We start from the raw sequence: 27,258 nt of genomic DNA on the forward strand, positions 1-27,258 counted from the left end.
AACTTATTATAGTTATTCCTACGTATTATGTTTCTTCTTCTTCTTATTGGGCAACAAACGCTGAGCGCTCTTAGCCTGAACCAGAGACAATGTTAATCTCTGATGCTTTCTGTAAGGGTTTGCTAATCATAATAAAAAATATTTACTACATAAAATCCAAAACCTGCTTACTAATTGCCTTTGGTGCGGAACAAAGTTCGCCGGGCCTGCTAGTAAACAAATAAAACTAATGATAAAACAAAATAACATTAATGATATACTAATCGCTGGAATGAAGAGTATATGCATGTCTCTATGTTGTTCATTGTTAATACGCGCCGTAAAAACGCTTTCTAGCAAACATATTCAAAAACTGAATTTTAGACGTAACAAAAATGAAGGTCTTGATGATGACGACGACTGTTTTTAATTTCAATGTTCATGATGGGAATCATGGATCATTGAATGTTCTAATCTTAACCTTCTTTTAAAATATTAACACTTACTGTTTAACACACTGTTGACGGTGACAGTTACTATTAAAACTTCTTTGCTATTGTTATAACTAATGATTAATAAAATTTTAGAGGATTGTGATAATGGTCCATGATAGGCTATAGACATTGATTTTAATGAAGATTCTAAAAATGATTAAGAAAAATTTCATTCCTACAGTAAACGGTCCATTTCATCATGGAAGAGCATTGCTTCGAAACACACTCTCCACGCGTTCGGCAACACTTTCGCAAACACCCAGCAGTGAAGTTATAACAAAGACAAAACTCCATCATTCGCGTAGGCCTCAGGCGCAGGCCGTTTGCGGAACCCGTTAATCGTATTAACTTCACCCGCAATAGCACTACCAATCCCAACGATGGAATGCGCATTTTCCGGGACGGTTCGGGAAATGCGGCCTGATGGTGGTAGAAATTCCCTAAATTGTTTCGCAAAGGAAGAAAAAGACAAACTCGTACTCGTGTGTGCAGAGATCGCAGGTGTGGACCGCTGAATTATGCCGATTTAATGCTTGCCCCTGCACGCCCTGCAATCGAGCCTCGAGCTGTCATTGCAAGTGCTCCGACACGGTAAAAGTACACCGAAAGTGATAAGAAGTTAAGCCTTCAAATGACAACTCGCTCACTTTTGTGCTTCACTAGACGGGGCGTGTGTGTGCTGTAGCTACTTTCGGCACTGCTGATCCGTTTGGTTCGAGTTCGTCCGCCGGAGCAGGAAAAAAGCGGAACCATGTAAGCTCGCTTCCTTCCCACAGCTCCTGAAACGCGGCGGGGAGCCACGGCTCGGGGCGGAGTGGATTTGAATTTGAATTTCAGATTTGCGAACTTCCTTCGCACGATCCAGTGCGCAGGAGGTGCAGGAGTCGAAGAAGCAAAAAAATGCTGCACACCCACATATGCTGCCCATACCTGGCTGCCTGCTGGTTGTGGTTGGAAAACCCGTTTTGCGCTTCGGACACGTCCCATTTTCCGTTCACCGAGGGCGGGACGGATTTCGGAATTTGATCATTCGACTGGTTAAAAGTTTTCCGGACAGAGCTCGTCGTAAGCAAGAGTCGAACGATCGCGGAAATGTAAAAGTGAGCCACAAGCGTTCCGAGTGAAGTGGACGCTTTCCCGGTTCACCTTTCCGATGCGAGGGCTTGTGGAGAAGGCACTTCTGGCTTACCCTTACATGCCGTCTGTCCGTCTGTTTGGGTTCGCACTCACCGTACGATGATGATTGCTTGTGATTGTGCTTCAAATTTCCCGAAACATTCCCGGTGCCGCCGCTTGCGTGCGTGCCTTTCAAAGATCCGAAGCGTTGCTGGTCGTTGCTGGCGTTGAGCGACGAGCTAATTGTAGCCCTGGCCGCAAAGTTATCCGACGGCTTCTTCATAAATAATCCGGCCCCGAAAACCGATAAATCTTTCACCATAATTACCTCCATTTTCTATGCACAGCACTCGGGGAGCAAACTATTCCTACCACTACTTCGACTGCTGCGGTGGTGGTGGCCCTCTGTGGGCGAAGGTGTGTATCTTAATTCAAATCGGAAAACTTTCCCAACAACAACTTGTCCCCCCCACCGCCCGAAAAGTGAAGCTAAAGGAACCCGCAGCCGAAGTTGTGACCAGGTGGAAGCCAATTTCGGCACCGGAGCAATGAAGCTTTCGGAATGGTTTGGTTCTCTCTCCCCCTGTCCCTCTGTTTCTCTTGTGGTATATCACGACGACAGTGGAGGCCATAAATTCTGACGGGAAAAGTGTAACGCCGAGGCCCGAACCGAGTACGGCTTCACTGTGATTAATTTCGAATAAGTTAGGGCCAGGCTGCTGGCCGAGCTGTGGCTGACTTTGGTAAAGTGTTTCAATCGATAAGATGGGGAAGGGTTCCCTCTTATGATTCGTTGCGCGTAAAGTTTTAGAGTTCGTTTGTGGATCTGTCATGCTGCCGAAAGCAGCTCGCATCGGAAAAAACATCGAATACATTAACCGGGGTCCAACGAACACACTTTGGCTTTTATGTTAGAAAAAAGAAGAACTTCCTGATGCTTTACTGCTTTTGTCTTGATTTTTTAATTTTCTAGAAAGCGTAAAACAACCCTCATAATTAAAGTGCACATTTTCGATTTGCTCTTTTTGACGGGCGCCACGAAACTTAAAATTAAATAACCAGAGAGACCTGACCGAACCGGTCGCACTCGAGCCCTGCGCGCCGCAATCCATTTTCGATGAGACGAAAATTGTTTTCGAGTCCTTAATTATTGTCGGCATTTTCTTTCTCGCCATCAGATTTTGCCGGGAAAATGTGAAAGGTTGCGCGATTTGGAAGGACGGCATGGTTTTTTTTTGTTGCGTATTGATCCTCCAGATGCAACGCGAAGGTGTTAAGGAAGGAGCGCTTTTTTGTTTCTCCTTCACTGTCCGCCCTTTTTCCTCGCTAATGAGAATTGAAGCCGTGCTGAAAGTGGACATCGATGGAAAACCGAACCCGGCCACCGGAGGTGTGCGAAAGGGAGAAAATCAAATTAAAATCACGAACAGTGCTGTGCTGGCTTTGTTCCTGTGTCTGTGCTCCCTGGAGGCAACATACTGGGCCACAAGCTTGTGTCGGTTTTTGTGCTGGCCACGTGTAACTGGCTGTGCCTTGTGTTTCCCAAAGCTTTTGATGCATTGGATGAAACATCTGTATCGAAAGCTCTTTTGAGACACCGTTTTGGGTAACGCTTTAAACATGAAGAGGTAATCAGTCGTTTTCTTTCTTAGTCCCGGAACTTTTCGGCACACGTGTTGACTCCGGGCAACAGTGAAACGGCCACAAATTACCTTCCAGTCCAATAAGCTGCCAACGCTGGTACGCGAAAGCGAAAAGGTGATCAATTAATTCAGCGCGTTCCCGGGTTCCGAGGGAGACTCTTTCATACTCCGCTCCAGGACGACTTGTGTCCGTGCGGTTTCTGACTTTGTGCAGGGCATACGAAGCATGCCCCCACGTGGTGAGCAACACATTCGTGTGCCGAAGAATTTTCTTACGAACGTAATAACAATTATTTCTCGTTTTTCGTGCTCTAACAGTGCCTTCCCAAGGCGTTCCAAACTCGTTAACAATTTCGCTCGCTGAGTGCATCAGCCCTCGTCGACTGTACTCGGTGTGGGAGTTGTTGTTAACGCCGCGAAACCTGGGCTTGGAATGGGCTGCCGAAAGTCGGAAAATTTCCACCGAATGCCAAAGAAATGTGCAAATATAGTGAGACTGAAACTTCCCATCTTCTACCGCCAGTAGCCAAAATTCGAGACGAGTTGTTTATTTGGCGGCGAAAACAATACTGCCGAAGGAGAAGCGAACCGGAGCTTTTCTTGAAAAACATAATAATGGTGGGCGCGTTTTAATTAATTCCGCAGATGTCACTTCGCAAAGTGAGCCCCGCCCGTCGTAGTGCCACCGAAGTTAATCTATTGCGCCGTCGGAACGGTTGGTGTAACGGTATCTCTTTTGCAGGACATAAAGTGCAAACTTTAATTTGCAAAACCTCTCACCGGTGCCAGTGGTGGTGAGAATGGCCTAAGCTCTAAGCCATCGCCAAGCTTTCGGGGCGATGTCGGCCTATAATAGGAAATTCACATCAAATTCAATAGCAAGCTACTAACGTCAACTAACACGAGTTTAGTGCATAGTTACGTCTTGAAGACTATCCCCGAAGCCGGTGCGATCGGGAGGATTCTACTTCTATTGAGGGGTCAACCTTGAAGCGTACGAACTCAACACACGATGCTCTTCAAGTTTTCTTCATTACACTCTGCGGTTTTGCTGCGCTAAGCTGGGTCCGATCTGCCGATGGGCACAAATTACTTTCTTCCACCAGAACGGAGCACAATTTGATTACATCGAAGCGACTTCAACTCCGTAACAAGCAGCTTTAGGAGCCTTTCCGAGAACCGCTTGAGCATCCTTACCACCGGCTGGTGGTTTACACTGCTTACGTTCACTAACATATCGCCACAAACCCGGGGGGCAATTTGTTTGTTGGAGTAAGCATAAAATTTTATATTTACCACCAATATTCGCCTTCCTGGAGCTCGCCTGGAGCTGACCAGGACCTGCAGACACACACACACACACAGCCCAAGGGATTCATACTGAAGGCGCTCCACGCTGGAGATTGAAAAATTTCGCCAATTTGTATCATCATTTCGCTTCGGCCCGCAGATCGTCCGCTGATCAGATGTTTGCTTTTCTCAGCGAACGACTCCCGGCGGCATTCCTGGCTCTGCACCGGATGCATTTTATCGATTCGGTCAGCCCGGGAGTGCACTGGCACACAGTGTCGCAGAAAAAGGAACACGGAAAACTCCCGGACTTCCCGGTTCCCGGTGTGGCTCGTCCGGATGGCTGTGAGGAGCTGATATTCTTCATTGCTAATGTATGCTTCCTCTGCGAATTTAATGTATGCGAATGTATCTCTGGCCAATGCCACTGTGGCCCAAAAGCAAACGGCAAATGGTGGCCACCGTGCCGTGTGGCCGTAAGCAAAATCAGCAAGTTTTGGCCACCGGCCAACACAGACACCGGGACCGGGACAGGGTTCTAGTTTCAACTCTTCCGTTCCGTTGTGCCGTACGCTTGCGTTTCGTGGGCTGCCAGGAGTGAGAACTCAGCGCCCGGACGCTCGATGCTTGATGGTTGTTATGCTGGAGAAAGTTCGCATTAAAAAAGGGCCGAAAGTAGGACACCAGACATACATTGGTTAAATATTTAGTCCGTTTTCTTGCCCGCTTCCTGCCGGGGCACCGGAGACGGTTCGGCCAAGGTTCTCGGGAAAGGTGTTTTGCGGCAATGCAGACAATATTCTGCCGGCCCATGGGCGCATCCAAAATCGATACGGGATGGCAGTTGGCAGCTACGAGGGTTTTCTTCTAACAACATCGAACACGGATTGAAAGGGATGAAGATTTCTAAATATTTTACAAAATATCCCGCGGCGGCCGTGTGGTCTTGTCATGATTGCCAAACAGGAGTGTTGATGTTTTATTTAAACTGGCCCAACATGCTTGTAATGCAAGGATCATGTGTAAGGCGCAAAACATTCAGTGTCTTTTCTATCCTTTCAAGTAAATTCAAACGACTGTCGGTTGAGCTGGGCACGTATATTGAAAAGACTGCCCTTAGAGTAAAGCTTTTAATTTCAGGCCACGTATTTACTTACTAGCGACGCTGGTACCGTATCGTGGCCTATGAGCTCCCTAAGCCGATACGAAGTATGCGAAGCAGCTTCATTCTCCTGCCATCAACAACCGCTTGGAAGGTACCGTTAAGTTGTGCAGGAAATTTGTTCACCGAAAGTTTGCCGAAACAATTCGTAAACTCCGACGACGGCAGCGGCGGGGTGGGCCGGTTGCTTTCGTCGGACCTCGTCCCTAATTTCCAGGGACCAGACCAATCCCGGCCCTTTCGGCGTCGCAAAATGAGTAATCAGGCCAAGAGCGGGAGCAAAAAAATGCACAATATTGTCTAAAAACCTTCCTAGCCGAACTAACCAAAGTTTTGTTCGCTCATTTTTTTGATGTTGTTGTTGTGGTTCACTTTTCTTTCCAGGAAACCGTCCCCGGTGGGTCCGCGCCTTCTTCGCACTCCACAATCCGCTCCGGCCACAACCTGAAGGAGGACGCCATGGTGTGCAGCAAGCAACAGCAGCAATCGGTGGATGAAAGCAAAAAAGGGGAAAAACGCGAACACACAAAAAACACACTAACCCCCTCGTGGACAGTTTTAAGGACGGATCGTGAAGCTGCGAATTCTGTGCACTGAAAAAAACTTTCCAGCACATTGTTTCGTGAAATATAAAGAAACCGAGGGACGAAGCTTCGGCGAAGATGCAAAGCCGTTCGGCTCGCGCACTGTTAGAAGAAACACTGAAATATTTTTCGTAAAACTATTTTGGTTCATTTTAAGAATTGCTTTTGGAATCCAACACAGAATCGTGAGAAGCATCCTCTCTTCTGTGGCGCCATCTACAGCACAGTTGTCAGGTTCAGTTTGAATGAGACATCCTAGCAAGCCTTGAAAAGGAAACATCAGGGAAGAGTGAGGCGAAAAAGGCATTTCGTTTTGCTTTAGCTCATTATATGCATTGGTTCTTCGTTCTATTGTTTCCTTTTTCTATGAGCTCGTAATCACAGGAGTTGTTTTAGTTTTAACAAGTGTTCATTCTAGATGTGTAAGAGCGAAACTAGTGTCTACGTATCAGTCGATACCAGAGTTTAATATTGCCGAGCATTATTTGGTGCATAAATAATTCATCCTTAGATTCCATTTCTATTGTTCATTGCAGAAACTTTTGCGTGTTTTTTTAAATTAACACACACTAATTGTGTTCGTTTGTCTCCGTGCGTGACCGTGAGTGAGTGAGTTAGTGTAATATCGATCTGAGCGTAAGTTAAGACACACCAAAATCGCTACCGTGAACAGTTGGCAAGCGAACGAATCTTTAGTGAGTAACCGAGAAAGGATCAAACCAGGAACCAGCAAACCAACCACCGCAAAATGGCCGCATTCGTCGCGAAGCAAATGGTCGGCAACAAGCTGAACGCCGTTAAAGGTAGGTCCCAGAGTGCGGGGAAAAAAATATCCGGGAATGCAATAACGCTGCAATAATCGCCGTTAATAGGTTCGATTGTTTTTTTGGTATTCGGTTTTGTTGCTTACGGTGCCGCTGCCGGTGCCGGTTTCCGACCGGCAGTGCGCGATGGGAAAATTCCAAGCCTTTTGAAAATCCCCTTTTGCTTTCCGGAATGGGCCGGAAACTTGCAGGCTGGTCGCTCGCACCGTTCATTTGCCATTGTACCGCCACGTGCCACGTCTGTCATTAGAATCTCATTTTGCACATTGCGAGCAATATGTGCAGCATAAATCATCGTAAATAATGGTCTCATAAATTATTCATAATTCGGTTCGGCCGTGGCCGTTGGCAGGCGCCAGCTTTCCTTTTGCTGGAACCAGGGCTGTGGCCGCTTTTGCACATCTTCATTTGGTTTTATTTTTGCTTCGTTTGGAGTATGCAAAAAATAGCACAACTGCTCCACAACGGAACACGGCGCGGAGTTCTGCGGAGCAAAGGGGTCCTGCCGCAGAAACCGGGGGAAAAATGGCGCAACACCAAACCGCTGGAGTAAATCCATTATTCCTCAATTAAAAATATGTCACTTCCCCTCGGGTGGTCAGGAATGCGGAGCCCCTTGTGGGCCGGACCCCGGTTGCGTAGGTTTGGATTTTTGGGTGGATGGCATTCCACCGATCGATGCCAGGAATAGACGGATACGTGACGGAATGCCCTGGAAGGGTATTCGCCACCGGTGATCCCAGCACCGTCCGCATCCGGTAACATTCCAGAAGTTTTGCGCTTAGTGGCCGCTTTCGGGAGGGGCGAATATTCGCCGATCACTGAAGTAGCCGCTCCCGTTCATCATTCGTATCGATCTCGGATGCTTTTTATTCTGCTCGTAATGCATGTTCTGCTGAGCACGGTTTCCGGACATGAGCCCTTTGGCTTGCTGCCCAGCAAGCCGGGCAGGACAAAAAAACCACGCGATTCGTTAATCGTTACGGTATCGGATGTGAAACGGTTTGCTATGGCGTTTTATCATTCCCGGGCATCGATAAATTTTTGAAATTTGAAATCGACAATTTTATCACCAAAGAATTTTCATTAGTAAGAAAATTGACATACCCAAAGCGCCGTAGCGCTCACAATGTCGTTGCGACTTTCGCTGGAATTGAACGAGCTCAAATTGTCGATAAATTTTAAATTCTTTTTAATTTCCTCAAACTTCGCTTTAACAGTTATCAATTTTTGTGGCTCATCCGTAGATCATCGCCGCACTTTCTTGTAGGTGCCAGGCTCAGTCTTTTCGAAACAACGTTGTGCCTGGTCACTTGCCGCACAGAGTTGCCCACCCTACGCTGCGCTGCGTTGCAATTCAGCCATTTTATTCACAATGAAGTCACTTCATATGCATGTTTTATAGTGCTAGTGGTTCGCTGCCGGTACGGTGAAAAGGATGACGATGCACTCGAATGGCCGATAACTAACTTTCCGAGAGCTCTGGTTCCGTACTGCACCGACGGACAGAACGATGAGATTATGATTCTATTAAAAAACCCAAACGTCAAAGAAGAAAAATGTTGTATGCTGTGAGTTCCGGAAGGCTAGGTTTTGTGTTTAAGCTTTTCAGAGCGAACATCCTGGTGCTGCATGAGCCATTGGAGAGAATTTCTTCGCTGTCGTGTTCCCGATCCTCCCGAGTGCCCGATTTGGTCGACTTTGAGCAGTAAAAACCATCCAACGCGACGTTCGACGTAATATTGAACTCAACCAAAACTCTCGCCCATCGCTCGATGCACTGTGGCAACCTTCAGTGAATATTAATCAAGAATTAGAACATTCCAATAAAATGTCGCTTCGGGTGTATTCGGGCCTCACCAAAGGACGTTTTTTATGCGTGCGAAGGGATGCTTCAAGCTAGAGGTTTTCGATGGCTTTTTTCATAAACTTATCCTGCTGAGCAGTCTGAAAAGCAATCTCTCAAAAAATAATCCACTACCGAGCACGACAAACGCGAATGAACACGCACTGTCGGTGGCTATTTGCAGTGTACCACTTTTTTTCTCACCTTTCTCGGTGTCCGTGAAAATTCGGAAAGTTTTGTAAAATTCATGATCGGGAATTTTGGGGGCCACAGAGCTGCCCGGCGAACGGGGCAAAGTTTGCTTACAGCACCGACACAGTACATTTCTCGTTGAACCGACGGCCGAGGCTGACGAGGTGATCCTTAAAGTGGACATACGCGTACACGAAACGGAACTAACATTCCATGCCGCTCCGTCAACCGCCTCGTGCGATTTTTTGTTGTTGTGAGTGTGCGTGAAATATCTGTGGACAAAAAGCCAAAAAGGGTTTCGCTAATTTTTCGACATGTTCTGCCCTGTTTCGTTGTTCACATGTTTTAGAAACATTGACTAGCAAAAAAGGTTGATACACCGATGCCCCGAGCTAGGCAGACGGAGGTCCGGTTTTAGTGTTTGCTAGTCACGACTCGTGACAGGGCCACGGCACACAAAATGTAATTTAGTTGGAGTAGTTTTAATACACAAAGTTAAAATTAAGAGTGCTGCCCTTCAGTCACGGTCGGTTTGGGAGTAGTTGATTTTCGAGTTCCTGTCGCAGGTCATCGTGCCTGCCAACGTTGAAATATTTATGTGACGTACATGAGATAAAACTCGTATCCAGCGAACAGCCGTTTCTACAAAATGGGATTGAGCACTATTGCACTATTGAGGGTTTCATTTTCTTTTTACCCGAGCTAAGCTTTACTGAAGTTCCTTGTTCCTCCAGCTCACAGAGAGCAGGACGGAGAAAGATGGAAAACACGAATCGCCCATCTCGCTTGGATAATTTAATATATTTTTTATTTGTTGATGTGGGTTGCAGGTATATTTTCAACCTTCCCATTTTGTCTGCAGCTTAAATTCCTTTGCGGGCGATCCGTGGCCACCGCTCATGATCACGGTCCGTCTTGCTAACCGTTAAAATGGCATTTTACCGCTCTGTTAACGATGCAAACCGCCCAAGATGGCCCGAGCGCCAAAAGGGGAAATTAATTCTCCGCGCCGCAGCCAACGTGCTGCAAAAAGTAGGAACGGAACGGAAAAGGCGAAATCCGCACCAAAATCTTAATTCAGTCACGTCCGCTTGTCCCGCCGATCCGGTTTGACCGCAGCAACAGAGGCAGCAGTGGCGCCGGCACGACCGTGCCCGGATCGCGAGGATCAAGTGTTCCCTGGAACCGGGCGCGCGATAGCCAAGCCACAGGGGCCGCCGGAAAGGATAATAGGTGGAAAGTGATAGAGAAAACTTCATTAGGGGGCTTGGCTCGCTTGGCCATCGCACGTTGCGCGGAAAATTCCGGCACCGGTTCCGGCACGGCCCCGATTTCGGACATCGGAAAGCGATTTGCGATCGCTGCATTATCACCGCGCCAACCAAATCGGAACGAATCAAACAAGCGAATTGAATCACGATTTCGGTTCGTTCGTTCTGCGGCTGGATTTTGTTTGTTCGTTTGCACCTTTGTTTGATCGATGCAACGATGGTTGGTCGACGGTGTGTACCGACTATTGTTAAATTAAGCCAAATTGAATGTAGTTTGGATTCAACACAACTTAAAAATTTCAAAATTTTAGATGTTGGATCGCAAGTTGTTGAAACAATGAAAATGAAAAAATCCTTCGAATTTTAATTGTCTTGAATGTTGTACTTCAAGAAAAGGACTGCAAAACAATACTGAATTCTGATTCACGTGATCGATTGATTTTTAGCTCCTGTTGTTGCTGTACAGTTTTATGTGTTTTTAAAGTGCTTTTTAAGTGATAGAAACTATGTGGTTGATTAACTTTTATTTGGGTTGCTTAAATTAAAAATATGATCGATAGTGTACAGTTAACGGAAAAGGTAATTAAAAATTAAATTAAACAGCTTTTGGTTCACCATTTTATTTTATTTTAAATGCAAAGCATTTATTTTTGGTATTCCTGCTGCCACAACAAATGGTAAAATAATGGTCGTTGCTTTTGCTGCATTCTGGTTTGTAATTTTCATCTAACCACAAGCGACGTTAATTTAAATCACAAAAGTCACAAACAAGTACCATTTCTACTTGAAAAGTTATACATGCTGCTTTCTGCCAGATTTGGCACATACAAAAGTTAACGTTATATAATTCAAACGTTTAACCAAAAGGGAATAGCTGCAACATGAAGTATTCATTTTTTGAGCATAGAACCTGGAAATAAGAGTGCACAGTTGGTAACAAAGTTGGAATTGCAAAGTTCGTGTTGTGAAAGACCCACCTAGGGCTAATTTTTCATCGTTCCAGAAGCATTTTTAATTGCTCACCGTGCACCACCACCACCACCACCAGTGACAAGGGTAATTCAACGAGCCAGCGGGACCGGTTCATTTTTGAGTTTATCAGCTTGAGCAGCTCCACTGCACTCCTGCATCGTGGCGTGGATACATTTTCGTGCGCATAAATCAAGCGCGGTACTGCTGAAAACATATTTTCGCGCCCCGTACAGATAATCCACATTATTTTCGTTTCCAACCGATGTTTTTCTTTTTAGCATCACCGTTCCTGCCTGGAACCTATAAATTTGGTTAAATAATATTGGACCGAACGGCGGCGGCCATTGCTGCTGTATTGTGCTGGAAAATCATTGAAATATTACACGAGCATGTGCATTTGTAAGCACGTCGGGAGCTGCATGCACGTAGGGATCACGCAGCATGCCCATTGTTTCTCGACTGTGGCACCAAAACGGTGGAGAACGACGAGTTATGCGGATTGCACACCGAGGTGCACAATCCTTCGGCTGGAAGAAAAAATGGCAAAAGTTTGTCGTTTCCAGAACTTCGCCCTGGGGGAGTGTGTCGGGAGACCTTTGTGTCGTCCCATCGTCGCTGCATTGTTTCCAATTCCCCAGTTTATTAATCTTCATCCGAAACGGGGCAAGAAGTTGGCAGGGTGGCCTTCCAGAATTTGTACCCACTTCCGTTCCCGCTCTGGCACCCGCTCTCCTGTTGGGCTCTCGTTTTGCTTTCAACTGGTCCGGCCCGGCCGTGCCGGTGCAAGAGTTTCGAGGCGTGCCGTGCCAGGAGTTACGGTCACAAATCTTAAGCGCTCCTTGACCTACTTCGTGGCCGTTAAGTAGACGCGCCACACCATCGTACCATGGCTCAAGTGTTACTTCGCTTGTTCACAGCCGCTGGCCTCTCGTCGATTCGTCCTGGAGCGACGAGACCGTTGGCAGTTGCATCGCGTCGTCGTAATCATTGCGAGTGCCCCAGTGCTTCTGTACTAATGTGCCTAATGCCAGGGGAGTTTTCGGTTTTGTGCGCTTTCAGTTTCCCCCCACTACTCCGTGGGAACTCCGTGTGGAAATGGTTTTGTTTTTTCCTTCACGCCCAGCAAATGGCAGCCGAAAAAGAAAGGCCTCCATTGAGCCTCGCTGGCGCGCACTCGGTACGATTGCGCTCCTTCACACCGACCGGCTGTGCCTTGTATAATGTTATGTAATTGTAATTAAAATTCCAACCCACTGCCGGCGTGCTGTGTGACCTTGATGAAAATCTAGTGTCGCCGCTGCTGCTGCCGCGCGTTGTAATTATCTTCACGCGCCAGGCGAGTGCGAGTATGAAAGCTGTTGACACCGGATACTTTGGCGTATCGCAGGACGTGCAGGATGAAGCAACCGTACCGAGGAATGGTGGCCCGCAACAAAAGAGTGTACAGTTACCAGTCGGTATAGTTGAACCAGTGACTTCTGCCTTCATTCTACGCGCTTCTGATAAGGCGAGAGCGAGAGCGACCGTGCTGCACTAAATTTATGCTACTCTCATTAGTGGATCCACGATCATTAATAGGTTGCATAAGAGGTTGGGCGCACCCTGGCGTTCCAAGAGGAGACGTCGCCAGAGGAGAAAGTTGAAAGCATGGCCGTGTACATTAAACTGTTATCTTCCCATCCGCACACAATAAAGTATCTCCGAGCTCACAGCAGTTTATTTGCACACCGAGACTACTAACTTCAGCCAAACCGCGTTTTCGCGCGTCCCAGTTCCAGCTAGGAATGGGCGCGACACGTTGGCGCCTTTATTTCGATGTGAATTTATTTATTTACAACCTCGAGTTGTCAGAGAGTGAGTAGAAGCAGCATAATGGCTTGGTGACTTGTGCTAGGTTCTCGGCGAGGTTTTAGAACATCCGACCGTGTCGATGAAAAGCTAGAATTTAATGAGCAAGGTGCCACATCGGAACGCTATCTGTGTGACATTTCGCGGCCCACCCAGAATGTGTCACTCGTGATATTTGCGAGCATGACATTCGAAAGTAGTTTTGGGAAGTGTGTCGGGCGTTCCCTTAACACAACATCAGCGCTGTTGCGATTCGAAAGTCTTGAGCCATTGAAACAAAGCGGGAAGATGACGACTAGAACCCGAAGACCGTCGGGTCGACCTGCGAACGCTACTGCCTAGGCTAAATCAAGTCCTCGAGGCCATCATAAGATGGAGTCCAAAAAGATTCGTAAACACATAGCTTGTTCGCCCTTTGGACCGACAGCCGAGAACCCAACGACAGCTAATCAATCTCGATGATAACAACATCCCGTAACACTCAACATCAGCCCAGCCAGTTTTTAATGTTATCTTTAGCAATTGTTTTTGCCCCGCAGCGGGTTTTTTGCATGATCATTCATTAACTTCCCAAAGTATCCAATCTAGCGACATGACACAGTCGAAAATATTGGTATTGATTAGATTTGCCTTGACCGAGGGAATGATTAAGAACGAGTTGAAAAAATTGACAAGGACCTTCACCCATCCACCGTTCTGCCCTGACATCCGCCAAAGCTTCTTTCTGTGTTCTCTAGGTTCTTTGCGGCAAACCTGAGCGGCAAGAGTATCATTTGCAACGCAACGCATCCCAATTACGAGCATGACTCGTCGGTTTTGGCACTGGCCCTTAGCATATATGCACGGCGTTATTTGGATCGACTCGTACGCGTACGTTACTTCAGCCTGTGTGACGTGGTTCCACCACTTGACCTGACTCAATGAAATCGAATTTCAACAGCGTTTGACTCACGGCGATCTTGTCGCGTGAAAGCCAGCAGCATGCGCCAATGTCGACCGTCGTCCATCTCGTGAAAAGGGGATTTTTGGGGTTTTTGTATAGTGTTGATGGCTCCCGGAAGCGAAAAAAAAGAGTAACGGCAGTAACGAACCAACGAGCGCGCCGACAAACCACTGCAACATTGGCGTCGGCGGCGGATGGACACCTATATTTGTTTGTTCACCTGTCACGTTCATTTGCTTAGTGTTTGAAACTCTTCACTTTTATTTTGCCATTCCGGAAAAGGTTAGGATAAAAAAAAGACGGATTGAGTGGATTATTAAAGTTCCAACCGCTGCGATCTCACTACTTGGTTCCTAATGATGCTCAATTTAGCGGCCCAAGAGGCGCGAAGGATGCTTGTCGCCGTATCAGACGACGTGACAAGACAGCTGGCCACAAGACAAATGCTGCGGTGATGAGTCTTGCGTATTGTTCTGGCGTAACAAGTGTGCCATGTGATTTTTGGCGCTGTCGTCACGGGACCAGAACAAGTATTTGCGTTGTAAGCTTTGCAAGTGTTGTGGTCAAAGTTCGACCGATCACGACAGTGCGACTGATTGTTCTTGGTCAAAAATTTTCTCACTCATTTTACGTGCTTCCAATTTATACTTTACAACGGACCGATAGACCAAGGGTAATCGATTCAACAATACCAACTTATTAATCACACATATAATCTACAATGCCGTTTTTATTTGACCTTGCCCGATACACTTCACGCTTGCATTAATTTTATTTTTTTGTTAATCTCTGCCAACCGCCTAACATGTGGTCTGACTCAAAACCGCGCATTTGCTATTATGTTCGGTTAGTTATTGCTCAACAAAATTGCTGTGACTAATGTTCTCTTATTATGTGAATTTTTTATATAGATCAATTAGAGCCAATTTTCGCATCAGCCTAATACGCTTGATTGAGCAAAAATTTGGATTCTTTGTTCGGAATATGAATGACTAAGTTTCCGAACAAAACCGTTCCTGGGAAATCCATGTTGAATTTATGAGTCACATTAACGCCCATAAATCTCACGCGTGTAGCAAAGTTTACATTGCGCGTGAGAGTGTGTAGAAGATTACGACCTTCGATCTATCGTATCTTAGTCACTCGATAAAGCGATCAATGATCTAATTAGTTACTCAGTAACTTACTCCATAAGACCAAAAACGTGATTTCTAAGCACACTGTTCGCTTCTACGGTTATTATTGCCAATCATACACCGTGTCGATTATTGACTGGTGACTCTTAGAATCCTAAAAATTCAGGCGAAAATCATTCATTTGACAGGTCGGTTGCATTTAGTGAGTTTTGTGCAATTTCTCACCAGCAGAGTTCAAAGTATCGATTTTATGGGCAACAAGAGTTTGCAAAAACACTGCATTTGCTTTGTAGTTATGAAATAGGTGGCTAGTTTTGGGTAAACGAATCCTCACCCAGCTGCACCCACGGCCTAATAGTTACAACGTTGACCGCCGCTCGTTTGACAATCATTATCTTTCGCATGAAAACCTTCCCATCCGAGCGCGCCAAACGCCACAGCCTACCGCATATCGCCATGGTTACCGCCCGTGTTTGATGTCGGCGAGGGAGAATAAGTTAAACAAAACCCCCGTTCTACGTCGGGTCACCTTTTTGCTGCCCCTTTCGGGTCTCTTTGCCGTGCGCACCCCTGACCAAATGGTGCTTCTTGAGCGGAAACAAATTCTGGACCATTTCTTCGGGTTCTTCACTTTCCTTTCCGGGTTCTTCTGCTCGAGTGTCGATCCTTTTGCTCGGCTTTGTTTGGCTTTCACCCACAGGCAAAAAAAGGTGCGAATGTCTACCTCGATCCAGTGATTTTACGACCCCGTCGTGCGTGCGCGTGACTTGGGCCGCAGTTGGGCCACAGCCAAATTAAAATGAAACGTCTAATTAAATACTGGTCGGTACCCTTGCCCGGCCGGGCAAAGCGTAAAAAGGGTTCCGGGGCCGACGAGGCCCCGGCATGGCCACGGATGGCCCGCAGGATGTTTCGCGACCGTCGCATTAATTGCAGGACACGACACTTCCCGTCGTGTCTCGTGCCCCGTCACGAAAGTTTTCCGCTTCTCTTGGTGCGTTTTTCGCGGTGTAATGGACCCGACGAGGAGCTGGCCAAGATTGAAATGTGACGCAAAGCTGGAGCGTGCAAAAAGGCCAAGCATCCTTTCTAATCTAGTTACGTGGCCAGCTAAAGTGCTTTTGCTCGGCGCCTGCTCGCCAGGAGTTCGCCAAAGGTTGGCTCCTTCTCCGAAACCCGGGCGGGAGAGAGTGGCGCGACAGCGAATATTGGACATCGGACCGACTCCAACATAGCGATGTCCGCGGCTGGCTCTTCCGACCCTTGCCCCCGGGACCCTTGCCCACTGTAGTGGGGCCGGTCAAAATGTGGACTAAATCTTACGATTTGATGGAAAGCTCCACTGGGGATCGACCTACGCAGCAGGCGGTCGTCTCCGGCCGATCCCCAGAACTACGGTTTCCACTCAGCGGCATTTGTCCCATTTGGTTGGCTGGAGATCCCGTCCTTCCCCTATCATGTCCTTGGCTACACAAGGGCTGGCCACTGTTTGGGTCGCCCCCGGACGGACGGGCTTTATTCGTAGAACTTTTCCCCACCCCGGCCCCATCCATCTCCCCATAGGCCCGGCGGCCAGTTTATCGGTGGTCCCTTGACAGAGGCTTCCGAGGCCCAATGAATGAAACAATCTTAATTCCCAAAGAAAGCGAAAATTTGTAACCGGGGGCCACGAAAAAAAAAAGTAGCAAAATCCAAGAGACTTTATCAATTTGGCACTTGATTTCTGTTTTTCTTAATGTTTTCTTTCTTATTTTTCGCTTCGCTTGTTCGTCTTCCGCTCCCGAATCCGATTCGAACTTTGCTGCCATGTTTTGGCTGATTTTTGTTTTTCTTCGTCCGCTTGTGCGGGTCGGCGTCGGGATCGGGATTTGTTTTACAAGTTTTCCATTTTTCCACACTCTTCGATTGCGTCGGATTGAAAGTTTTCCGACAAATGGTCCCCCCGGGAAGGCTGGTGTGGTGGCTTTTTTCGTTCGTTTATTTCACTTTTGCTTTTACTGTGGCCACCCGGCGTGACATTTACATCGAACGGTACGGATTGGTGAGCGCGTTTTTCCTTTTCTCCAACACCACACTTATTGTTGGTTTTTCACCCGAAGTCCTGACCCGAACCGATTGTGGGAACACCTAACAAGGCGCTGTGTGGCAAAAGTGAGCGAAAGATGCTTAACTAAGCACCCGCCACTCGACCAGTCCACCATCGTAGAGAATTTAATCACCAAAAAACGCCAACATTAGGCGTGCCCGTGCCTAGCACACATCGCACCAATTGATGACCCCTTGGTTGGGTTGGGCCCGGTTCGGCGGTGGCCGCCAAAAGAGCCTCCAGAGAATACTGGTCAGAGAGGCCAAAAATCCCCTGCCATAAAAAAAAACCCTGACCTTCGGTCTCGGGGTGGCGCTGTCGGTGCGGCGGGGTGTGAAAACACAAAAAACGGCAAACAAAATGGCATGGCCAATGGCATGAAATTTATGATAAAATATTAGCATAAATTCATTTTTAATACATTCCACTCATTTGAAGCGGGCGTCAATCGGGGGTCGGCCGGCCCCGCGGGTGCTGATGACTAACGAACAGCATTATTATTGTTATTATTTAGCGTGCTCTCTCTCTCTCTCTTTCTCTCTTGTTCTGGTTTTCTGGTTTGCCGTCGTTGTTTCATCGTTTTTCCTGCGGGGCGCATTGTACTGACCATTGTAATGTGTGTGGAGTAATTTAATTTTCCATTATTTACGCACATCGCTTCCGGCGGCGTCGGGATATTTTGAACCTCGGCCGTTACGGGACCGTTCACGTTGTCGGGTTCGACTACAAGTTCCAACCGTGCGAGGCTTCAATAAAACGTTAGTTTCAAACTGTTAACTTACTTCAAAAATGCAATTATTAAATTTACGAGGCAATTAAAAGATAAAGAAATGGTCAGCAAATCGAGCTAGGTTTAAAATTTTGCTGAAACGATTAAAAAGTTGTACAGTGACTTGGTAAATTTTTGGAAATGTAACTCAGAGAATGAAAAGTTCTTTTGATATCTTTACAATGCCAACTAACTCAGGCAACTTCACTTTTCGATCATTCTAAACGATTTTGTGGATTTTTTTAAATTTTCTGGTGTTATCGCCTCATTTATACGTCCGCTGCATTCTGCTTCATCGGTGTCTCTATGACCAAGTGTGTGATGGAGTTCTTATAACATTTTTCAATTCATTGCTTCGCTTGTACAATAATTTTTTCCCTTCAAGAAGCAGTGTAACATAGTTTTAAATCTGTGTTTGATTCATTGTTTTGAAAATAACAAAAGTAGCGTCACTCTTAGAACAATAACTCGCCAACTTATGAGTAGGAAATTTTCAGGATCATGAAATATTTACAGCTTTCTTTTAAACGTTTGTACTAACTGAAAAATCGTTGACTCCAACAAGAATCAAACAAGAGCCATAACGCCATCTTTGTGTTAGGCATGAGACTTTTCAACCCATGTGTTACAAAATGAATTACCTGAACCGGAAAGTACTCAGCTAATTAAGCGATGGGTTTCGGAAAGTGAGTAAAACTTTATCTCCCAGAACTTGCGATGCCCGTTTCTTACGACCCAATAAATTGCACGTAATACGCAAAGCCATTACGCAGCATGTTGGCTGCCCGGCGCCAACTTAATAAATAATTAAATCGGAATAAAACATGCGCGCCGTGTACCGATTGTTTGTAACCGGAAAGCCGAAAACCGACCGGGTGAATGTTCTGTGCCGGGCCGTTACAATGAACGATGTTGTGTTTCTAAACTCCCGCGCGGGTACGTGCAGTGCCCAGGTTACGCGTTTGGGTGTTTAAAAAAAATCAAATTCCGATTGTGTGCGGTTCGAGAACAACCTCCCGGTAACCACGCACTCCGTTACGCAGCTTTCGTTGTGGTAACATTAAAAAGAAAAATACATAAACATGGACCACCGGTTAGTCTCCCAAGGGGTGGTGCCGTGGTGCCGTGTGCTGCATTTTACACCGTTAACCAACGGAACATAATCTGTGATAAATTACCTTATTACGTTCTGAACGTTTCGTTTAATGAAATAAGCCCTTCATCGTCGTCGGCATCGCTGTGCCCTCGAGGGCCACATCGGGCCAGCGCACAAGATTAATGGGTCCGCCAATTCGGGAAATCAATTCCAAATGCTACCGAAGCCCACGGCCGGGTCCAGCACCGCAGCACCTGATAGTGGCCTAATCCCCCTCCATGTGGAAGCTAAACTGTGCCACTTTTGGCCCCCGTCAACTACTGTGGCGGCGGGGGATGCAGCAGCACCACTAGCTTATCGGGGAACATCGGCCCAAAAGTGTCCAGGGATATTTATGACCCGTGCGCCCGGATCGTCCCGGCATAGTTGCCGCCCTGGTGGTGGTCTGCGCGAGCGTTCGTGTCATGTCTGGGGAACAGGACATGGCTTCTAACACTGCTGACACCATCCCCGGTCGCTCCTGGTGCTTTCTGGTCTGTACACTTTTTTCTCTCACTCTCTCCTAGAGGACACATTTGATTTTTAGCGCGGAAAGGCCATAATTCTTCTGGCTTCGGGATCAGGATCAGGAACGTGGGTTATCCTACGGCCCGGGGAGGTACCGGTGGCCGGTCAGCGACCCCCCTGGCCGGAGGGGTGCCCTCGTATTTTAATCGATTTTTCGTGTTCCTGTTAAAAGCGAGTGGAATCATCTCTGACCCCGTTGTGGGAATCCGTTGTCGCGTTGATTTTCGCTTTCGCTTCCGTTTTTATTTGGCGGCGCCCGTGATTGAGTTGTACGGGGACGCGGCCAGATCACACGTGTTCATTGGGACTGCTGGGTAGCGTTGCAAAATGCAGGGAATTTGTGTAGAATTTAGAAAAAATTTCTAGGACACAATGTTTGCCTTTTTAGTCATTTCGGGCACCATTTTCTTGCTTTCAGTCTCGCTGCATAAAAGTATCGTTGAGTTTTTTATATTAATCCTTATTTTCGTTCAATGTTAGAAGCACTGTTTTCTGTTCGAATGTTTGGAAAACTGTCCTGAAAGATGAATTTTTACATTCTAACGACCATTTTTTAATTGTTCGCTTTTTGGTGCACGAAAATGTAGAATAAGTTATGAATGTAGGAAATCCATGAGTTCAAAAACACGAAGAATTGAAGTGGACCACGGACGATGGTACTGGTGAAGGTGAATTCGAAACGATGAACTTCATTTCGATCCGTACAGGTTCTGTTTCCCACATTATTAAGAAAACACTTCCCACTTTCTTTTAACAAATGTAGATTCGTAATACCTGATTTGGTATTCGTAGAATTTCGGAATGAGATTTTGGTCAAGACCTAGAATTTCACTGCAAAATTTTGAAATTGTGCTTGTGCTGCCCAACGGACCTTGATTGATTCGGTCCTAAGCAGAACAGACCCTAAGACCTTCGCTACTGAACTGATATACTTTGAAACGTTGGTTTATTCGAGCCTGAGACTGGACCTAGCATTGGCTTCGACCCTCGGTAGAAGCCCTTCGAGAAAATCGGTAGCCTAACTCAGAGTTTCGCCGGGCTATGATCGTTCCAGACAAATGATCGCACGGTTGGTTGGCTGCACGTCTCGACGAATTAATTTAGTTTTAGTTTAGATGCAAGAGCCCAGTTCTGTGTTGCGTTGCCACAATCCGCTATATGTTATAAATAATTTATTTTTAAAGTAACCGCTCACCACTGCATTCATTGTGCTGCTGCACAGGTGGTAATAAAATGGCATGGTGATGCAAGAAACCAGCTTTCCATGTTTGGGAAGATTGCCACCGACCGTCGTGCATCGTGCACTGAGGTGAAACAATAGAAATGAATTTATTGCACATCGTTGCTGCAATGATTTGTTTGTTGTTTGTTTTGTTTGCTTCTCACCAGAGCAACAATTGAACACCAACCCCACCAATTGACAATGAAAATAGAAAGAGAAAAAAAAACAATTGCCCCGGACCCTTTTTTGTTCTGTTAAAACACAAAATGTTTTGTTTCGTCGAAAGACGGAGATCGGGAAAAAGAATTTCATCTTTTCAAACAACTATGCACTCTTCTATTGCTCAACTACATCGCTCTCTCTTTTGCTCCTTCTGGCCTCGCTTGCCACGAAACTCCGGCCCTACGTTACGTCCCACCGGTAGCGGATCCCTTGGGTCGATGACTCGTTAGGAAATATTTCTCAAACCGAGCGCGATGGCGGCTAAAAGGTCTGAGAACAAAAATTAAATTCCATTTCCATTCCACGGCGAACCACTCGGCATTATGCTGCTGCTGCTGCTGGTGGGGGCGGTAGGACGAACAGCGGCGACGGCCGCGCACCTGGTCGCACCGCGTCCAGGTTCTGAGCGAAATTCCGGGAGCAGCATTCGCCTCGGCATGCCGTAGATGTATTGGAATACTGGTTTGTGGCGCGAAAGCGTTCTAGCTGCAAAATGAATAAACTTTCGCCGGTCAGGTTGGTTATGCAGCCATCCGCCAAAGCATAAATATGTATAGGCCCCCGGGAAACCGAGCAGCCAGCCACTTTCTTTTGAAATTATGACCCCACCGTGGTGTGCAGATGAGAGCACTCTGTTTGATCAAACAATCGAACGATCGATTGCTGGTTTCCGATCACCCACGGAATTGTTTGGTGTGTTCCTGTGTTGATTACTACCTACCGCCTCGTGTCGAATATTTTAATAAACAATCGTGCGCCGCGTCATTTAATTCGTTCGAACTTTGTGAAGGGTGCTCCGGTGTGCTGCGGTCCCCGGTGGGATCATGTATTGGCCAAATGTTTGCTTTCTTCCGGTTGAACGGCGCCGGTGCTCCTGTGATCGGTTTAATGGCGCCCACTGCCCTAACCGTTGTTGTGGCAAACAATTTGCGGTGCATCCGAATTGTGTGAAAATTAAAATTAATCATTAACCGGCACTAATTGCAAAACGGCGTGCCCGCGGAATCAATATTTACAGCTCATTTGACCAAACTTTACAATAATGGAAGGTGTGTTTCTGTGTGTGAGAGGTGTCACGCCACAAACGCAGTAGTTGCGACCGGCAGTTCGCGGTTTTCCATTCCATGGAAAATCGATTTCAAAGTGAAACAATGGTGTAAAGTGCCCATCATCAACTCACCACTCGAGGCCCAGCGAAATGGGCTTCTTTTATCATCCTAGGCTTCCGGCGGACTACCGAAAACTGACGCAAACGGACACTACCGAATCCGATGGCCGGGTGGTGAAAATAGAAGCAAATAAATAGGAAAAAAACAGATCACAGAATTCCGCTTATCTTGATCCTTGCGGTCGCTGTGGGTACCCTCGCCCGGTCGCTGGCTGCCGCTGACAGCATGATTATTTCCATATCATTCTCGGGCGTCCCAAGATTCGGCGTCCGCCCTTCGGTCTCTCCCTGCCAATCGCCAGCCAGCCTTCAAGGGCGTGGTGGCCCGCTGAACGCGCATTTCGGCACCGAGCAGCCCTGTCCGGTTCTGTTATTTTTTTGACAGCTTTTTTGAAGTGGAATCCTTGGGAAGAGCTTTCGCGTTGGCAGCAGGGCCAAGCAAGGGCGCAAGGAAACCCAAAGAAAGTAGAAATGGTTTACGTTCCTTGGCCCTCAGCCCTCGCTTATCGCGGGACCCGCGCACGCGAGTGTAGGATAATTCGCTGCGAGTTATCTCGTTGTTAGAAATTGTTTTTCCGTTCCTCTTTCTCACTTTCACTTTTGCCGCGCCTTGGCCACCAGCCACCAGTTTGTTGACAATTTCATGATCTCTCTGGACACATCTGGATGCGCACCCAGAGGAGGTTCAAGTGACCAGCGCTGCGAGGGGGGAGGCCCGTGAAGTGAAATGGAAAATAATCATCATTTCTTCAAGACCGGGGGCCTCTTTGTTGGTAAGATGTTCGTGTTTCGTGTGGGAAAAATAAAATGTTTAAGCTGGCCGGAGGCCGGAGCAACGGTGTGACACTGGTCACGGTGGGTTTTGAGGCGTGGGGATAGAGTACGAAATTCAATTAGATGAATTATTCACTCGAAACATGAAGCACGCTCTCGACAACTTTGCCCCGTGCCGGATAACGGTTCTTTTACTTGCGACCGACCCACAAGGCAAAGGACCGCAAAGGACGACACCAACAACTTTAACAGAAATGTACGTAAACAATTGGAAAACAATGGCGATGCTCCGTGATGATGTAACTATCTCGCGCCTTCGCTCTTGGTTTAGTCGAAGGATGACGACGACAAGAAAAACGATATAAAATTCGTTGTTTTCCCGAACCGATTGCAATCGTTTCGAGGTGGAACATCTTTAGGCTTACTGTGGTCAAAAAATTACGGGAACCATTTGTCTTCGTTTATCGTCTATCGTCTATCCGACCCGAGGACTCTTTTTTCAGGCAATAGTTGAGATAGTTGTCCACATTAGCAACTGGAACGATTGCCTGGAGTGTTGTAAGGGGCTAAACGATTGAACGCGTTTCTATCTATCCGGTTTGCCAACGAATTTCGAAAGTAACCCACAATGTTTCTAAGACATTCCGCGTGGCTTACACAGTATTTAAATTTGCGTGCGACATCAGCCCTTGACGTTCCTCAATTATGACAAAACATGTTGTACACCCTGCTCTTGCGCATTATTTCTTCACTATTACACTGTTTCGTTAGCTTTTATGTTATCTACCGTGAAGACCACGGAATTGGAGAATTAACAAACGAAAGCCTTAAACTGTCGAGACTTAAACAACGTATTCAACAAATTGTATTCGCTAACTAGCACTGAGCGTTCAATTTGTCGAACTTACTTCGCCTTCCTGTATTCAGCTTCCCATGATTACCGCAAAAGAGTCCGCCTTGCTAATCACCAGCTTCCATGCAAAAGTGTTCCACCTTGAGCTCGTTCCGCTTTAAGGGAGCGTTTCGTTTTCGCATTCACAAATCTGGGATGAACCGTGAGCGATCTCATCTTAGTTTTATGACTTGTTTGGCCTTCCTTTGACCACGTGCCCGCTGCGTGTGTCAAACAAGTGATTAATGGCGGAAAAGGACAAAGTTAGGCTTGACAGAATGCTGACAGCCACCACACCACAGCACGGCGGAGGGGGCGATAAATGCTGCGATATTAATGGCCGGTGGTGGCGGCTTGATTAGAGGGATTGCTGTTGCCGTTGGCTCCCGTTCGGTTTCGGTTCGACTTTCGGTTGTTTGAAAAATCGCACTTTCATCGCAACGCGGACAGTTGTGTCCACAAACCGAGACCGATTGTGGATCTATTAAAAAGCCGTTCCGAAAAATTTCGTTCAACGTTTCGGCGCCATTGGTTTCGTGGCCCCGAGCGAGTGGCCTTCGACTGGGGCGTGGTTTATGGGAAAAAATTACGGACCTTAAAGGGATACTTTTGCACCCCACTCGTTGATATTGTTTCGCCATGTTTTTCCATTTGTTGGATCGACGATCCTCTGGGTGGTGGTGGTGGGTAAAATGAATAAACAAGGGAGTTGGTAAATATCCTCCAGCCATGCGAACGACAGCCCAGCCTGAGTGCGACACGGCAAAAAGCAACTTCCCTCGCCAGGTCGCCAGGCGCCTCGTTTGGGCTCCGCCGAGTGCGCGTTGGGTCTTCATAAAAATATGGAAATTCATCACGCACATGAATAAACCGTTCCCATCGGTGGCGCCGGTATCGAACCTGCCGACCACCGCCGACCTGCGTTTTTTTCCCGGCCATTGTTCGGCCTGCGAAAAGGATTTTACAATTTACTCCGCGCGCCACCCAACCGATGCAAGTGTGCGTGCGTGCGCCGCCGAAAAATATGAATTATTCAAGTCCCATGAAGCGAATGTCTGCCGCCGGAAACTCTCTCTCTTTCTCTCCGTTCGCTGGAGTTCCGATTTTTTTTTGCCAAAATCTGTCCCACGTTCCTGTGGGTGTTTGTGTGCGTGGGCTTTTCTTTGTTGGATGTGCGTGCGAGGTCTGTTAGCCCAGCAAACCCGGACCGGATGCTGAGCGCGCGGTCTGTTAAGCACACCGGAGCCGGCCGGTCGAACGTATGGGACATCATCATCTGTCAAACCTGCCGGGACCGGGCCTAGGCACGAGCACCGGAAATGGAGGCGTGTGTCTGCGGCCCGGTCGCGTAAAAAGTAAGCACAGGAAATCCGATTATTTCTTAAAAATATGGCACAAAGGAAGCGAAAACGAAGCTTCCCCCGACCGGTTTTGGCGAGTGGGAAAAAGGCTGCTTATAAATAATGATCTATTTTCCGCACCACCGGACCGAATGACAGAGAGACCCCGGAAGAGAGAGAGAGAGCGAGAGAAGTGAAATCATTTTTTCGGGTGTTGATTGTGCTTCCTTTTGTTGCGTGTAACGGATTTCCTGTCACCTGCGTCACCCGGACCACGGCGGTTTCCGGTGCTACAATTGATTCCCGGACTTTAACGCCACTACAAACATTCGCCAGAAGGGGCGCCACTGCTGATTCCCTGGGGAAAATCAGGAGCTGCAAGCAAAATTAAGTCAATGAGCCGATGGGCCACCGGGTCCGGGGAATCGCGAAAAGTAAACTCAAGTCGAGCACCTCGTCGGCGCGATGTCTGCGTCTTCCGGTGTGCAGGACAGGAGGGGGGACTGTTGTTGTGAAACTAAACGCCACAAACAGTGTCCAAACTGTCGTCCGGACACTCCTCTGAAGTCTGCAGTCCTGGAGTGTGTCGTCATCAGGTTCGTGCGCCGGAAGCTGTCACCATCACTACTGCACGCCCTCCTTGGACGCGCGATCGGGCGGAAGTTTTTGTAAGTTTTCATCCCCAAATGGTCGTCCCCAAAAAGGTGGGGTGGCCACTGTCACTGCCTCAAGTAGACCAGGGACCGGCAAAAGAAAGCAATTCAGGCGACGAGTGTGTCGCCTCGAACGTGAAGCCATTGTAAATCCGTGTTCGTCCGTCCCCGTGCTCCCCGCTGCGCGCCGGAGCAGAAAAAAGAGCCCACAGAGCCTGTTGTGATGCAGCAGCATCTGTTTGGAGCTAAAGCCTTAGCCACCGGGCAACACGGCCAGGCCGGTTGGGGCGGGTAACTTTTACAAGAAAGTTGTGACAAAATGATTAAAATTCTCACTTTTGTTCGACGGCTTCAGCTGGTTGGTAGTTCCTGGGGCCCGCTTCTTGGAAGCCGGCGACGGAGAAGTTCGTCTGAGCCCGAGGATGCCATATATTTGTGCAAGGTTCACACGCGGTAGTGCGCCAAACTATGAAGCCCACCGCCACACTTCTTAGCCGCAATGAAGGAGCAACATTTCTAATGCGTTGTGGTGGTTGCCACGAGGTGCAATGGCAAAGCCGTGCCGGAAGATGACATATCGCAAACTGGTAAGTGGTGGGAAAAGTTTGCAGATTAGTTGCAAAGGAGCGACGGTTGTTGTTTGGTAGATTGTGTTTATTTAGCAACGATGAAAAATAATAATCTACGAATAACCGGCGGCGGGATGGGATAAGACTCCGGAACCGGGTGTTGTTTGTTGGGATAATTCATCTGGATGTCATTTGCCCCGTGGTTTACGGTTTTGTGATATGAGTTTTGATTGCACCGCAGCCACCCGGCTTAGGCGAGACGAGAGAGAGCCCACCATTGACTGTGATGTTGTGATTCTTTCGCCAGAACAGTGAGACTTTTAGTTCGTTCGCTTTATAACGGAGGCACAGCCACACAGGTTACTTCTTCATTAAAAATAAAGAAATGAAACTACCTGAAGTTGTTGGTAGATCAAAGGTAAACTTTATACAAACTTAGTTATAGTTAGCTTGGTTTATGCCCTTTTTGGTTCTTTTGGATCATATTACGTTTAAATTTTACTTGATCTACGAAACAGATGATGTCAAATGACTAATAAGGACACTTTTCATAAAGTCTTTTACTTTCACAGTCATATCGTTTTTGGTAGGAATTAAAGC

General features: G+C 47.2%; 1 protein-coding gene across 4 annotated transcripts in view; it reads left to right on the forward strand.

The window, feature by feature from the left end:
- LOC131211593 (complexin) overlaps positions 1-27,258 on the forward strand; it is a 156,884-nt gene that overhangs the window by 50,136 nt on the left and 79,490 nt on the right. For all 4 annotated transcript variants that reach the window (XM_058205133.1, XM_058205129.1, XM_058205130.1 and 1 more), the window contains exon 2: positions 6,805-7,071. In XM_058205133.1, coding sequence (XP_058061116.1) covers positions 7,017-7,071 — 55 coding nt within the window. In that variant the 5' untranslated portion in view covers positions 6,805-7,016. The remainder of the gene's footprint in view (positions 1-6,804; positions 7,072-27,258) is intronic.

The sequence above is a fragment of the Anopheles bellator genome, chromosome 2 (genome assembly GCF_943735745.2).
Source record: "Anopheles bellator chromosome 2, idAnoBellAS_SP24_06.2, whole genome shotgun sequence".
NCBI classification, from domain to species: Eukaryota; Metazoa; Arthropoda; class Insecta; order Diptera; family Culicidae; genus Anopheles; species Anopheles bellator.